Source organism: Pan paniscus, chromosome 17 (genome assembly GCF_029289425.2).
Source record: "Pan paniscus chromosome 17, NHGRI_mPanPan1-v2.0_pri, whole genome shotgun sequence".
NCBI lineage: Eukaryota > Metazoa > Chordata > Mammalia > Primates > Hominidae > Pan > Pan paniscus.
Genome location: NC_073266.2, coordinates 42,492,455 through 42,509,086, shown reverse-complemented (window position 1 = coordinate 42,509,086; position 16,632 = coordinate 42,492,455). Strand labels below are relative to the sequence as shown.

At 40.3% G+C, this 16,632-nt stretch overlaps 1 protein-coding gene across 4 annotated transcripts in view; it reads left to right on the top strand.

Moving 5' to 3' along the window:
- The window catches only part of ZNF521 (zinc finger protein 521), a 291,451-nt gene extending 275,112 nt beyond the window's left edge, over positions 1-16,339 (top strand). For all 4 annotated transcript variants that reach the window (XM_014342309.4, XM_034943929.3, XM_034943928.3 and 1 more), the window contains one exon: positions 15,526-16,339. In XM_014342309.4, coding sequence (XP_014197795.1) covers positions 15,526-15,555 — 30 coding nt within the window. In that variant the 3' untranslated portion in view covers positions 15,556-16,339. The remainder of the gene's footprint in view (positions 1-15,525) is intronic.
- The last annotated feature ends 293 nt before the right edge of the window (positions 16,340-16,632 follow it).

Genomic DNA, 16,632 nt, shown 5'->3' with positions numbered 1-16,632 from the left:
CTGCGCAGCAAGAGGCTGCTCATTTCGTTCTGTTCCGAGGCAGGCAACAGGAGGGCAGCTTTATAATCAGCCCTCAAAGGACCCCCAGCCGCCCCAGAGTCTCGGGCTGATTGAATAACTCCTGGGCCTCTTCCCCTAGGCCTCCATCAGCGGGGGTCCTGTGGAAAGCAATCTCCCGCAGACTGGCACTGAAGTGAGCTTTAAACCACCATTTTCTGCTCTCCAGAGGAGCCCGGAGTACTAAAAGATAGATGGACTGCAGATATTTTATGAGAAACTGTCAGAAGAAGAGCAGAGTAAATGTTTTTTTTTCTTCTTCTTCTTTGAGTCACACACTACATCACTGTTGAATTTCTCCCAGAATCTTTTACATTTCAAGTGAGAAATTAATTGGTTGCTAACCTTTAATTCCCCCCCTCCCTCTTCTTCGTTGTCTTCCTCTTTTTTTTCTTAAATATTCACACAGAGGCCCTCTGCTTAACCACAGTTGCAGAAAATCAGTACCATTTGCAATGAAATATTTATAATGACAGAATGAAAAATTGGATTCATTTTCTGGACTGTAGCCGAACAGTCTGCAACTTTGGTGCGGCATTGTTTAGCATCTCTCATTCCTCCCTTTCATTGGCGTCGTTTTCGGAAACATAACGCATGGACGTTCACCTATGCTTTGGAGGGATGCCTACCAAAACACAGAGCCTGTGTTTACGCTTAAAAAAAAAAAATAGAGGAGAAAGGCACATGTTTGTGTTGTGCTGCTATGTGGGGGGCACGCGGATGTGGCCCATAAAAAGGTAGAGAGGACCTGAACTCTGTCAAAAGGAAGGGCGTGCTTGCTCTGTAGGGAAGAGCTGGGAGAAGTTTATAAGGAATACAGGAGACAGTCTGGCCTGGACTTTGTAGCAGAGCACAAATAGCAATCAGCATGCCATCGTATCTTGGGGCAGATTTATAAGGGGAACGGGAAGGCAGAACAGAGGTGAGTAAATACACGTTGAATAACATAGCTCACGTTCTTTCTTCCCTTCAGTGTTTGCTGTGTAGGCTTTCCTTGCCATGTGACCCTTGTATTCAGAATTCAGAGCTGTCTCCTAACCCGGGCTGATGACTGCATTTTTTAAGAGATAAGAGACGAAAGGATTTTGCTAGGACAGCCCAGTGTTGTATTTTAAACAAGTCTGCCTCACAAGTGTGAGAGCCACAACAATACACTGACTCTTATTACAGGGCTGGGTAGGATTTGTAGCAAGTTGCCTAGGCAGTACATTTGGGTCTAGCAAATAAGTTTGTACTCACTACTCCACAGACAGGCCCAAAGAGCCTGCCTGTTTCTTCTCCCTCCGTTGGAATAGAACGAGGGATTATACCCTATAAGGGGGCCATCCCAGCCTTCCATCCCAGGCCTCTGTGTTAACTTTTCTTTGTCCTTTTTGGAACACTGGGTTTAATTAGTTTTAGTGTTGTTTTATTTTGATGGTTTTTCAAAAGTGAAAATAGTTCAGGTAGATTCAAGCGTCAATACAAATAGCCTCAAATTCCAATATTGGAGGTTTCCTTCACTGAATTTGCATCATGCAATTGCCAACTCCACAAGATCAATAATCCATATTTTATTATATAATAAAGGCTGCCTGTAAGTGAATTGGCTCATTCATTCCATCTGATTAGCTCGATTGTATTCATGGAGAGAAAAAAGAATACAAACTTACCTTCACCAATATATTGCATTATTTGGATATAAAAAGCTTCCAGCACTATAAAACAATTGCATAGGGATAAGAGATAATTCATTTCAATATTTGTTTACCCTAAGAAGAATATGACTCCTATCATCCTGCAATTTTTGGTGACAACTTTAAGTTTCACATCCATTGCGTGGAACTGGTCTCCGGTCAGCCTGGTCTGAGCACCCTGTAACAGGTCTTTCTTCCAACCAACAGCAAGAATCCCACTCCAAAATTCTGAAAAACAACTGGGATAAACAGTCTTTTTCTTTTATAACCCTTGGAGAGATTCACCTTTTACTTACCCTAAGGCCATTTCCTCTTATTCATCCACGGATTACCATTTTCAAGGTTTTTGAACGCTCACTGTGTTCTCTGAAGCAAAATCTTAGCACAGATTTGTGCCCACTAAGGTGATGAGAAACACTGAGCAGGAAAGGAGTGGTTCATTACTGGGATCTCTCAAGATCATGATGCTTAGTTTAACTTGTGGGTGACACATACTTTCTCAGAGGCTTGGAGGTTTTATACAGGCTTCCAGATTTGTCGTTACATTGCATTCCAAAAAAAAATGATTTTGAGAAATATGCTGACAGTTCAGCATGAAATGATGTGTGTTCTGACACACACTGCATTGTAGCTTAGGAATCTAGCCTGAAGTAATTTTTCTGTAGCGTTTCTAGGACTCTGATTCAGGGGAGAAAAAGAAGTTCCCTTTAAAGCATATGTTTTAGGATGTGACAATAACTTTTCTCCTGCGCCGTGCGTGGATTCAGTAGACTGTTTCCACTTAACCCTTATTATTGTTTTCTTTCTTGAGTGCCAGGGTTAAGGAGAAGAAATTTTTTCTTCCACTAGTTTTTCAACAACTTAGGTGAGTCTGAAATATATACCCAAGTAAATGGGAACTGTAATAGTGGTGTGTTCAGAATCAATCTCCTCTGCAGACCAGGCAAGGAACATTGAATAGCGTTCATTTATGCACTGCCAGATGTATTTCTGCATGTGACTGGGCTCGCCAAACCGCTTTGAATGATTTTCAGTGTTATTAAGCAAACTCACAGGAGCAACAGGACTCGTGACAGAAGTAAAGAGCCCGGTGGCAGGAGTCATTGGTGAAGGAAAGTTGCACGGAAAGAGAAGCACCACAATGCAGACTCTATTTTAATATCTGAGCTAACAACTCTCTGGGAATATTTCTCTTCCTCTTGTCCAGCTCCTTCTGTGTTGTGGCTGGTTTGCATTTGTGTTTGAAGTGCCAGGCGGTTTAATGAAGTTATTCTTTTATAAATTTTGCAACACTGAAGCAAGCATGAGGGCTTTAAATTAGAATAAGTGCCACTTCTGTATGGCAGGTTCCTTTGAGGACTGATTAGAATGAGGCCTCCCGTTGCCTGGCCCTTTATGCATGGCAGTGTTGCTGTGTGTTCTTGTTTACGGCTCACCTTTGAATTTGCATGAGTTTGCACCATGCCTGCCGCCTGGCCCTCTGTTAGTCAGGACTGTCTTTCTTTCAGGATCATGTTAAATACTTCACTTTAAAGAGATTTTTAAAATTATATTGCTTTATTGTAATGAATTAAAATTAACTTGGAGTAGCAAATTATTTAAGGATGTGAGGGTTATAGATTACTCTCACCATAGCTACAGCACATCTCTGCGTGGAGGAATTAAAGGGTTCTCTTTCCAGTAGCTCTGTGCACCATAAGGGGTGAGGAAACTGTCCCACAGAGACCTAGAAGTAAAGCCAGAAAAGGTGCCCAGGAAGTGAGAGGAGAATGGGAACTTCAAGTGTGGGTTTCTGAAGCAAATAGAAGCTCTTCTTGGCAGGGTAGAGAGTGGGGGCAGCTCTGCCATTTTAAGACCTTAAAGAGTATAAGACAATGGGAAATCGTGGACAAGAAAGAATAAAAATATATCTTAAGAACAGATTTAATAGAGAATAGGAAATGCACCCAACCATTCCTGACTTCTTTGTGCCTGTATGAACTTGCTAATAAACCGGGATGATTTTAGGGGGTGGGGAGGGATCGTTGAAGAAAGAGACCTGAAATTTGCAACAATACACAATAACGTACAGGGAAAAGAGAAAGAAAAGCAAGCACACAGGCAAAAAGAAAAAAGCACTAAACTTGAGTGTGAAATGTTTTCTCTTCTCCAAACTTGGGTTTTTAATTTAAAGTAGGGGATAACCAAACAGAATTGGGCCTGTGAAATACTTGCATTTTTAAAGGGCTTGCTTAGATCTTAAAACAAGAATTACTTGGGGCTCCTTCTAATTGCATTCTCCATGCAGGAATAAGTCCCCAGAGAGACAGAAAGATCAAAGGCAAACACCAGGAATTTTACTTGTAGAAGCAATGCATGTATGTAACTCTTTTTTTTGCCCTGCGCAACACTCGCTTAGGCGTGGAAATGGACATGCGCACAGGCGTATTCCCGTGCGTGTGCACACACGCACGCACACACGCGTGTGCACACACATGTGCACAGACACGCACACGCACACACACATGCACGCACACACACCTCTCAGGAGGTGGCTCATACTTAACACAGTTTATCTAAATTAATACATTGTCCTTTCACAGTTTTATTTTTATATATCTTTACCAAAGCATATGCCATAGTAGACAAGCTTTTTTTTTTTTTTGCTTACGGTGGGGAAAGATGTTTTTCTGTTATTCTTAATGATTTATAACATGTTTGACTTACTCTTAATGTGAGTTTACCTCCTAGGGAGTGTGGCAGTGTTTTTAATAAAAGAAATAATACACTACAAGGAAGAGGCATTTCTTTTGCTTTTTGCCCAAGTTCAATAAACTATTTTTTGTAATTATTGGAATTTGGTTGAAGGGAATCCGTGTCCCTATCAAGTGGAAAAGCAGAAAGAGTCTTGGCTCCCTCCTTCTTCCTACAAAGGTTACCCTTTGAATATAAATTACAACGCCCTGTGCTTCTCCCATTCTAATCAGATGACCTTTTGAATCTGGTGGACCAGAGTTTAAATCCTAAGCCTGCCAGTCAGTTTTTAAATCAATGCCCTGCTCCACCATCTTTCAGTGTGTAACTAAATTTCAATGGATTTCAAACACGGAAGTGAAGTAAATGATGCCAGTGGAATCTTGCAGCTGACTGCAAAACAGCCAAACTTAACTCTGAGATCTTGACCAAGTGATATGATTATAGTTAATTTCGCTGACTAAATTCTCTTCAAAAACCTTCCGGGATTCAAAATCTAAGAGAAAAGGGAGGAGTTGGAATTTTGTAATGTTTGTAAGAGGACATTTCTGAGCAATTATCAATTTAAGCTTCCATTATTTGCTGCTAATTGGTACACAAGGCTGTTAAATATTTAGCAGAAGTTTGTTTAATTGCGTTTGACTGGGAAGGGGATGCTTGAATATAGCTTCAGCAGCAAGAGTTGGTTGTGTGCACCGAGAGCTGGCGGAGAGGAAATTTGTATTCGCCCAAGATGAACACATTACAATGTCAGACAAGCCTTCTTTTTTCTTCCTTCCAAAGATTTATTTATCTTTAAGGTATCTAAAATTAGAGCACGAAGAAGGGGCACTGTTCATGGATGTAAAATTGGAAGGAGGTCATTCTTAACCTTGTTTACAGATGTTCTAGTTTAGAAAGCGCCAGTGTGATAAATTAAACATTACAGGGGAAAAAATTAAAGCTTAGCAACAACTGGCACATGGACACATCTGTCTGTGAAGCACTGACTTAATCCCTGAATATCTTATTAGACAGTATTGCCTATCAAAGCCTTCTGTCCCACAGTACGCTGGAATCCTGCAATTCCAGAATCTTGAGTGAAATCTTTACACTCTCCCTCTCACTGGTGCCGGCTTTATATAGTTTGATTTAAATTTTCTGCTGGTTTCTTGCATGGAAACAGACAGCTCAATTCATTGTTTTCTTTTAAAAATAAACATCGTACTCTTTACTATATTTCCCAGTGGCCATTTTGCTCTTTTTCGCCTGTTCTTCCCTTTCGGCACCTTTTTCCCCCACTCTCAATGTAGTACATAGTGCACGCTATTGTCAGTTGCAAAGAGGGAAATTTTCAAGCTTGTCAGGTATGCACAACAGATAGGGGTCAGCTTGCAACTACAATTTTACTACTGTTTTTAAGTTCTTAATGGAAAATGGGATTGTCACGATGTTAACATTTCCCACGTATGACGTCACAGCAGAATTTGTCCTTTGGAAGCTGGTGGACTAAAGGGCTTGTTTTATATCTCCAAAATGTTTAATTGTCAAAATACTAGGAATTGTTCTATGTTAGCAACTAGGACTTAGCATTATTTAAATAATTAGTCTTTGCTTAGCTTCTGAAGACTCACATTAGACTAAGGTCAAACTGGGTATTCTTGGTACATGGTAACCGCCATGGGCTTTTCCAGCTCGTTTGATATTGCAGAAAATAGCAAAATGTGGTGAAAATAGGCCGTTTTTGAAGTGACTCCCTACCTCCCGGCACAGCCGGACATATCTGCAGCTCCACCAGATGCCTCAGCTCCTACACAGTTCCTGCCCTCTGCCCTCTGCCCCCCTGCCTTCTGCCCTCTGGTTCTCAGCTTTGCTGCTGCTCTTCCCTCTACTTCGGGGGCCATTCTCTCCCTTTTTACCTCTGCCTCCTCATCTCTCCCGCACCAGGCATGTGTGACTCCTCCAAGAACAAAGCCTCTGACATAAGGTGATGGGCCCTTTCTCTGTGTCCTAGAGCACCCTGTCTCTCCAGATAGAAGGTTTGGGCTGTGGCAATGAGTGTCGTTTATCTGTACAGCTGGCCCAGCCGTGGGACTAACTCTAAGACCTTGAGTGTTGGCTTCTACCCTCTGGGACTTAATTTTCTCATCTATAAAATAAGATACTGGACCAGATGCTGCTATGTACCACCCCCAACCCCCAGCTCTGAAACCAATTTTTTCTTTCTCTGCGGTATTACTTAGAGGTGTAGTTGATTCACCTGCCATTGAGTCTAGACCAACAAATTGAGGATGATGGCTCTGTAGTTCTTTCAAAGTAGATAGTTTTTTCCATTCCCCAAATACTGATTTCCAGAGTTTAATATTTGGGTACCTTTAAACATTATTAGATTGCAAATATCCCTAAAGCAGCATTGGTTGATTGCCACTAAAACGTACCATCTTTGTTCATCAATGGTGTATGGATGGTCTTGATAAGTCACTACAAGAATGAACACTTCTGGAAATACTTGGTTCTTTACATAAACAATGCCATTATATATCTCGGAAGAATTCTTTCTACAGTTTCTGTATACTTGCCCATGTTCACCCACTGACTACGTTTTACTGCAGTACGGTATATATTTACTGCAGTACAGTCTCATGTGGTATATGTGTCCCTTTGCAGTTCTCTTTTTAAAATGGGGAAAATACCATCTTATAATGAAGACAAAGTAGCATACTCAAGCATGGTATAGCAAGCTCAATGTGTTTTCAATACAAAGTAAATTCAAAACAATTATATACCTTCCTTATGACCACCTGTTCCTGTGTCTGACCTCTAATTTAAACCTGTCAATAACAAGACAGGTCATTAACAAGACCTCCTCATTACAGCTATTTAACACACCTCATAGGCCACCATTTCTTCTTCCCCTTTAGATCAGTTCCTCCCTGCAAATTCTTCAAAACCCTTAAATTCAGAACCCTCCTTATTTCCCAGCTTTCATTTATTCATGCACAAGTGTTTTTCAAACAGTATAAGGCAGTGTTCCTCAATATCTCCCTGGTGGGAGAGATGCTTCCCACCAAGAGATATGTGGCAGTGTCAGGGGACATTTCTGCTTGTCACAACTGGGAAGATGCCACTAGCATGTTGGCAGTCGTGGCTGAGGATGCTGCTAAACATCCTACAATACCCAGGACAACCCCCTGCAACAAAGAATTGTCCAGCGCCAAATGTCAGTAGTGCTGAGGTTGGGAAAACCTGCTTGTGTAAGGCAAGCCCCACTGGCCTTCTAAAATCTATTTTCAGGCTCCTCTCTGGAACCAAGCAAGTGAATGGGATGTGTTTTATGTAATGACTGAGAAATGGTGTACTGGATAGTCTTTTAGGTTGCTTTGGATGAGATGGATGAACTTTATACTATAGGTACATGGTCTAGTGTTTGGGACATAAACTCATCAACATGCTTGTCCTCATCCTTCAGGATTATCTCAGATCACCCTTTTTCTGGACGTAGTTAGCACAAATGTCCAGAGAACAACAAGAAAAATGTCCTTCAGTGAGGTTTATTAGAATGCGAAATTGTTTCCTATGGGAGGTATGATAGCAACTTCATTGCCAGAATCATTCAAAACTGGCCTAGTGTGTAAACTTTATCAAACAATTATGTTCCTACAAGGGGACAAACCAAATGCCCTAATAGTCCTTTTCCTTCTTTAATATCTTGTATTCTTCTGATCGCTTCTGATGATGCCATTTCACCTTTTGCTTTAATATAGCTTAGTGTCATCCAGAAAATGCTTTGAGATGTCAGACCAAGCCCATGTGAACTGTTAAATGTCAAAAGAAAATGCATCACTGTCTCTGTAAGTTCATGGTGATGACATTACCATATGAAAAAATAAAAAGGGAAATTCTGTCAGTGCAAACATGATCATAAATGCAACATTCATGGCATTAAAGAGAGGGGCAAAAGCATACATGACAATTTGGAAATGCCATTGCTGTGTCATAATAAAAGAGTAGAACTTCATTCTAGCAGATTCTACAAATGTAAAGATTATGAGTCAACTTCCCTGGCTATGAAAAAAATCCACTATGCATATGTCTTTTCGATTCTCATAGCACTTAGGGAAAATACTGTATATTTGTCCTTTAAAAAATATGCATTGAACTATAGCATAGCTCACAAAAATGCAATATCCACAGATATGGTCCTGATGTTTACCTGGTAAGGTCCATAAAAACACAATTACCCCAGATTTCCTCAGCCAGGAATTATATAGTTGTGGGCAGTAGAAACTTTGGGGTGGGCAAAGTAGGGTACTTGAGGGTGATTTTGGTCTTCAGTGTAATTTTTAGAACATTCCTAATGGTACTCCCAGAGCCATAGCAATTTACTTTTAATCAGTTGAAAATTATGAGTACTTTTGTAATTGTGTGGACTTTGAAAATGTTAATTTATTAACATTCACATCCTGTTAACCTTATTAAGATGCTTAAAGGTCACCCTTTGCCATTGTGACTATTTTTTCTCTTAACGTTCAGGGGAAATAACCCAGGATCCTGTCATCATTAGCTGTATACACTTTTAAAACTATTTTACTAGCATAAGAAGTTGGGAATGAAAAGAAGAGAGGGTGGAAATGTAAAAATCTTGATTAGAAAGTATAATTTAATAGAACATGTATTGAACCAAATGTATTGATTAATGTAGAAGATATAGTACTTATATTGATTCGAACCAGAGATTTAGTACTAAAAGCTCTAAGCCAAAAAGCTGTTGCAGATTGCTACAAAAGTCAGTTTAATGCTGTCCTTGAGAATGCCTTCACAAAGAAATTCTTCTAATGTTTGAGGACTAGGTAGAATGCGGTATATGTCAGTCTGATCCCGGAGGGTTTTATTTTGTACTCTAATAGCTGTTACGAGCCTACATTATATCCAAGGAGTAATTTTCCTTAGGGGTGCCCAGCTCGCTTTGTGTCAATATTCTAGCATTTTAAGTCACGTACAGTATATGCTTCTGGGAACGGGGAAGGAGCCAGCCAGACTCATAATGGTCTGCATTCATTAATAAAGGCAGAAGCTTCTGTCCCTCCATTGCCCACTACAGGGATGCCTCTTTGGCCTTCAGGGACCCGTACAGACACATTTAAAGGAAGCTTTATTTTGAGTGGGCAGGAGATGAAATGTAGGACTTGCAGGCATTTCCTAAGTCAGCTATATGCCCGAGCACAGGGGTGACCTTAATGGGTCAAAGAAGAATGCAGGTCAAAAGACTTATTATCCAGCCTGTTGGAAACCAATTGCTTTTGTTTAAAAAAATAAAATAAAAAATGAAAAAAAGCAATAGTGCTTAAAGGTGGACGGTAATGTAGAATTCTGTTTGCAGCCTGTAACTGCACGGCTGTATGTGAACTAGAATATACTTCCAGAAAAATAAGAGCATACCGATTATCCTCAGTGTTTATGGATAAAGGTCCAACCCAAGTGATAAAAGGAAGGGTAATATAATTAGTTAATCAGTGATGATTGATTACGGATGTTTGTGTTCTTCAACTAAAGAAAAAACAACACGCTGCCATGGTGCTGTCACCATCTGTTGAAAGAAACAGCCACATTTAATCTTTATATTTCTTTATTTCTTCCCGCCTTGCATTGTTTCTGAGCCACAATTGCCTACTATTTCATCTAGTTAGAAAACATCTCATTTAAATTAAATACAACTGCAGTTTAAATTCGGGTTTCTAATGGCATAGTGAATTAGTGGTGGAAAGCTTGTTATTTTTTTTCATTCCTTTTTAAAATAGCACGCTGGCTCTTTTACTTAGTTTTAAAAGCTTGTCAGAATTTGTTTGAAACAAAAGGCTATAAATAAACAAGTCATGGTAAAAATGATTAACATCTTTGAATCAACAGATTTCACAAAACTTCCATTCAAATGCCATTTTTGTTTTTATGACCACTGATATGTAACATTTTGCCGATGCCAACAGAGTGTTACAAAGCACAGACGAGACATGGTCTCTGCCAAAGAATTAGAAAAGTGAAGGCAATCTCTGAGCATAAGTTTTGGGGTTGGGAATTTAATTTTTCAACTCTAGGAAGATAGGTTCCCCCTGGCTTTCCTCCAAAGCTGAATTTCATCATTGATGTAGGTGCAAAAATTCAAATTTACATCAAGATTGCAGGAAAATGGAATGTCTTTAGCCAAGGTGAACAGTTTCAAAGGATCATGGATTTTTATTTTTACTTAAAAATATTTTTCTTGGATTGCATTTTAAATAGGATTAAACTGTTTGACCAGCAAATGTGGTCAGCTCTCAGAAAAAAAGGAGGCTGAATTAATCATTTGTTAGAGTGCCAAGCCCAAAATGAGAATTCCAGTCTTGTAAAATGAAAGGCATCTCATATTTAAAAAGAAATACATAGTGCTAGAAGGGAATTTTTAAGGCCCTCGTCTGTTTTTTAGCTTTCTGAGTTTAATTTCACATTTATAGAGAAAAAAAATACATACAGCACACTCCTTCCAAATGGGGCCCTTTACAGTAAAGAAAGTGTTTTTGAAACCTCGCTATTAAGGTATCATACCTAGATGGATCTTCTTTTCAGCTTTAAGGTATGTTGTGGATTTGATTTTTTTTTAACACAAACCCCCCTCGTGTAAAACAACTGTTCATAACTGGGATTAATGGTTTGCAATTTTCAGTTACTTAGACATGGGGTCTCCAGGAGATGGCTTTTTGCAGAGTAGAATATGGCTCTCTGTGGGATTACAGAAGTTTTCTTCTCTTCCTACTTCCTTTTCTGTCTTCACCCCCCACCTCCACCAATGTTGCACTGATGTTCTTCTCAATTATGTAAAACACTTTCCCTTCATTGGAACAGATATTTTTTCTCATAACCTGTCATTGCATTAAAGTACTTTAGGGACTGTGAATTGCTGTGTAAAATTGGTGAGATTACCCACTGCTTTGTTCTAGTGTAGTGGTTTCCTCTGGACCTAAAGAGCTGAAAACTCTTGCACAGAGAGAAGGCTGCTTGTGGATGGCCTGGCAGCATTTTTCTGCTTTCTGCTCATATGCATTTGTGTCCTTGCTGTCTCAGGACTGGTTCTGCGGTGTGGCAAGTAGCCAGGGGGAGAGCAAACTGGGCCTCAGAGCCTACCCTCTCTTTGCTTGGTGCTTCTGCTGTCTACTTTTTTATCCTTCCCACTTGCCTCTTGTCTCCCTTTCTAAAGAAATAATGTCTATGAGCATCAGAAAACACAAAAACACTGAGTGCTCCCATGAAGCTCTATTCAGAGAATCTTTAGTCGAGACCAGAGACTAGGACTTCGCGTCTGTTCTCACCAACACCTAAAAGCCAATCGAATAAACCATGGCTCAGATATTCCATTCCTTCCCCCAGAGAATGAAATGAGGCCATTTGTATTTCCAGTGGACTTGAAATACTGCGTGGAGGAGGAGAACAGACACATCCCCCGGATCCTCAAAGGTGGCAAAGGCAAGCCCTTGAGGATGGAGCAGAATCCCATGGCGGGGTTGTTTCCAACACAAGTATATCCATTGCCCAAGAAGCTCTAGGAACGTGCTGCCTTCCACCATGAGCATCACTGCCAATGGTGGACAGCCAGGCCTGGGGACACCCTGCCATAGCACTCTGTTGGGCTGGAGCAAAAAAGGGAAACCAAACAAAATGAGAATAAGAGACCTCCGTGGTCTGCAGGCATCTCCACACCAAGAGGACTTCCTGCCCTTACATTTCTCATGCCAGATTTCTTAGGTTGATATTACTTACATTGGGTTGCTTTATTTTTGAATTTCACAAGCCATACCCTTGCCCTTCTCACAAGTGATTTATATTCCTCTCTCTTATATGCAAAACATAACTCCTTTATGAAACAACTTCAGTCTGTTGTAGTAAGTGATGTATGTGTATTTGTTCATGTCCTTGCACCTCTGAAGAGACTTGTATGGCTTTGATTGAGGATGAAAGCATACAACACACAACCATTGCCAACTGTTATGGGCAGTTTGTTTTGGGTTCTTGTAGCATCTTGATATGAGCACATATAAAAACACCAGGAAAATTGCACTGTGTACTCTTTTACTAACCCCTAGAATCCAATCACATGTGGAGTGTCCATCATAAGCACTTAAACATTTGAAAATAATGTAATTAAACTGTTTTTTTTTTTTTTTGATTTGGTAAGAAGAAAAAAACACCCATCTTTCTGTCAGAGTCCTATCATTTAGGTAAATACAGGTTGAGTATTCCTTTTTTAAAATGCTTGGGACCAGAAGTGTCTTCGATTTCAGATTTTGGCATATTTGCATATACATAATGAGATGTCTTGGGGATGCAACCCAAGTCTAAACACAAAATTCATTTATATTTCTTATATACCTTATACACATAGCCCAAAGGTCATTTTACACAATATTTTCAATAATTTTGTGCATGAAACAAAGTTTCAGTACATTGAATCAGCAGAAAGCAAAGGTGTTACTAGCTTAGTCACCTATATTCCATCATGTCAGTGCTCAAAAATTTCAGATTTTGGAGTATTTGGATTTTGGATTTTCCCATTTGGAGGTGCTCGATCTGTATTATCGTTATCTTCTTGTACTTATTTGGTCATTGTTTTTGGACTTTTTAAAAATAAAAAACCTTTCTATAAACTTGACTCTGAGATAGCAAAAGGTATAAGAAGGCTTAGATGTGGTGTATTTTGAGTAATCAAACTTTTATTGTTTATAACCTTTCCGAACAGAATCATGTTGATTTTTAAGAAAATAGCAAAGTTTTTCGGTCTCATTAGTACTTTTATTACCCTTTCTGTCTACATATCGGTGACAAGTACTTTTCAGAAGTATTAAAAATCAATATACAGATAAAAGAGCTGGCATAAAAACAATTTGCTATTTCCTGTATTCACTCTGAGGCTGGGACTATTAAGATATGTTTTAAATAAGGGAGAGTGAAATACTGGTCTGCATCATGATTTGTCATCCATCTTTTTCAAAAATGAGCTAAATTTGAAATGGAACAAGGAAGACCTAAGTCCTCTTCACAAGGCTCCCAGCCCCCCGCCAACTTCTGCACCCAGCCCCAATTGGTTCTCAGCTGAACCTCTGGTCATTCAGCCTGTATTCAGGGAGCAGGCAGTTTGCTAGTTGCTGTAAAGGATGAAGAGATAACAAACATCTCTAAGATGAATCCCTCTGCTTAAAATACTCCAATGGCTCCCTTAATCTACAAGACAGTCTCAGCTCTTTAGCAAGGTAGATAAGACAGCTCATATTCTTGCCCCAAACCAGCTCCATCTTCATGTCTCGTGAGTACTGTTGATTCAGAACACTCCAGAAGAATTCAACCAATCTAAACAAGTTGCAGGTCTGCAAACGTACCTTGCATATTCCTGTTTCATTGCCCTGACCCATGTGGGTCCCTTGGTCTAGAGTGCCCTCCCTGTACTCTCTGCTCATGTCTCCAGCTGTCAGTGTGCTGGATCCACTTGGAACCATTCCCCAATGGCTAGGCAGGTTTAGGTGTATCCGTGACATTTCTGTGTTCTTTTCTAATAGACTGCTTGCCATCTTGCTTTACTTTTATGTACCCACATGACCTTCTTTAGATTGTGAGCACTTTGAAGGCATGAAGGCAAGGACCATGCCCTTCCTCTCCAGTAGCCAGCCCTTGCCTTGCCAGCCAGTCACTGAGATAGCCAAACCCTCTTTCCTGAGCACTGCAGCGCTATGGCATGTGCCAGGTGCTGATGTACGTTTTCAATAGATGCTTGTAGATGAATGAATAAATGAATGAACATCGGAATTATTGGCATGAGTGAGAGCCAGGCCTACAAATAATCATGAGACAAGACCTAAGATGCATCCTATATAAGCAGTATAAAGTGCAGCAGGAAATCAGAGAAGGGAGAGATCAGTGTTAGATGGGGTGAGGATGGAAGTGGTGATATTTTGAGCTGGGCCCCAAGGTTGTAATACAAAGGGATTGGGGTCAGGGGATACAAGTGAGTAGTGAGAGAACATGGCTCCAGGAAAGCACAGAGGAGGAGAGTGGAGATCAGGCCATCTCCAGGCTTATGCTCCAGGCAAATATCCTGCAGATCTGTGACCATCATCCAGGCCTGGTTCCTGGCGAACCAGGTTATCTCTTCATCCTTTACAGCAACTAGCAAACTGCCTGCTCCCTGAATACAGGCTGAATGACCAGAGGTTCAGCTCAACTTTCCCACCCGGCATCCACCCTCAGGGCCTGGCTGGTGGTCCTGAGTTGCCCAGCAATCCCAGTTACCCTCTCACAATTTGGAAAGAGAGTGTTCACTCAGAAAGGGGACATGCTAGCATAGATGAGCAGGGACCACCAATATACAGCACAGGCTGTGTCAGCTGAGAAAGAGCATCCGGGGACAAGGGGAGACCTGGCGGGCTACTGTAATCTGCTCCTGAGCCACGGTATGACCACAGCCCAAAGCCCACCCTCAGGAGGGGGGCTGCTCCCACTGTCCATCATCAGCCAGCTAACTCTTGCATTTCATACCCATATTCAGGGGCAGATAGAGCCCCTGTTGTCAAGATGTTACAGTCTCAGAGGGATTGGAACAGAGGCATATGTAACCAATGGAAATCACGCACAGATCCATAAAACTGTTAAAACAGTGCTACCTGCTCCTTGAACACTGGGTCGTATCTTAATAAGAAGAGATGATGGATGGCGGTAGGGTATTATAGAAAGGCATGGCGGAGGTGGAGAAAAGGCAAGGTGCCAGCCAGCCATCTCACATTAAGGAGGCTTCTGCCCTGGCCTCTCCTTCCAGGCCCTCATGGGTGACAGCAGGTTCAGAAGATCTCTGGGTCTGTTTCCCCCTGGGGAAGAAGCATTAGATTTTTTTTAACATTAGAGGGCACCCATGAGCACTATTCATCAGAGGGCAGAAACTCATTGTTCTGTTCAAGTCATTATGAATTAATTACATGTATATATGCTTGGTCTGATGAAAATGAAATCACTGAAGTTTGTTTTCCCTCTCTTCTCTTTTTTTTTTTTTTTTTTTTGTTATTTACAGAATCATACAATGACCCAACACAGCAGTTAGTGCAAGTACAGTCTCTCAAGAATTGCTTTTGTGGCACAAAAAGGGAACATGTTTTACTCTTTGCACGAAACTTTCATTGTTAATGTATATTATTCAGAAACATTGTATTGTACCATAAAACTTGTATTATCAAACTGTTGGATGTTCATGTGTTTGAACTTTTGCGCACCGGATAGATCCCTTGTATATAAAGTGTTGCACATGTATTATGTCGTCTGATACTAAAATGGTCTTATAAAGACAAGTGGACTTGGGCCCTATTCAGGCAAGATAAAAAAAAAAAAAAAGACTATGACCAAAATGGCTTAAGATAAAGTATTTTTAAGGAAGAAAGATTAAAAACAACTGTTATACATGAGACTATGGTTGGACTTCCTTTTCTTTACACTTAAGCCTAGAATTTCTCTTTTGGTATATCAGCGCTTAAATCCAAGACTATTTTTTATTGCTGAAGATTCTTGCAAACCATGAAGAGATGTTCTCACAGAACAGAACCCCACAGCTGGATAAGGCCCGTATATATATATTTGTAAGCCTTGCAATGTGACAGGTAGCATCACTATATATGCAATAGTTGTTATGTAGACTGTCAAAGAATTTTTTTTTCCCTGGATACATTTGAAGCTTTGAGTGTTCAAGGTTTTCCTTAATGATTTCACGCAGCCAAATTCTTGAATCAGTTGAACTAACCTGTATGTTACTGTTATTAATGTTTACTCTGCAGTCTGAACCTGGAGATTACTGGAATTGTTTTCCAAGAGGAAATAAATTCAGTTTACCATTAGGTATGAGTGTATTTGTGTGTTTTCTTTCTCTAGTTACTACACCATTAAAAAAAATCTAATTGCCTGCACCCTTGGATATGAAATCTGCTCTTGAGCATATCACAGGCATTACCTCAATCATATTTAACCTTTTCACACTGGGCCAAATGCATCTGGAAGGATATTCATCACTCTTCATAGGGAAGGAATCAGACACAGTATCCTTCTACTCTGTTACATACTAACAGGTCACATTGTACTTGAGGATTCTGACATCACAGATGGATGTGATGGCTGTTTTCTGCATAATTTG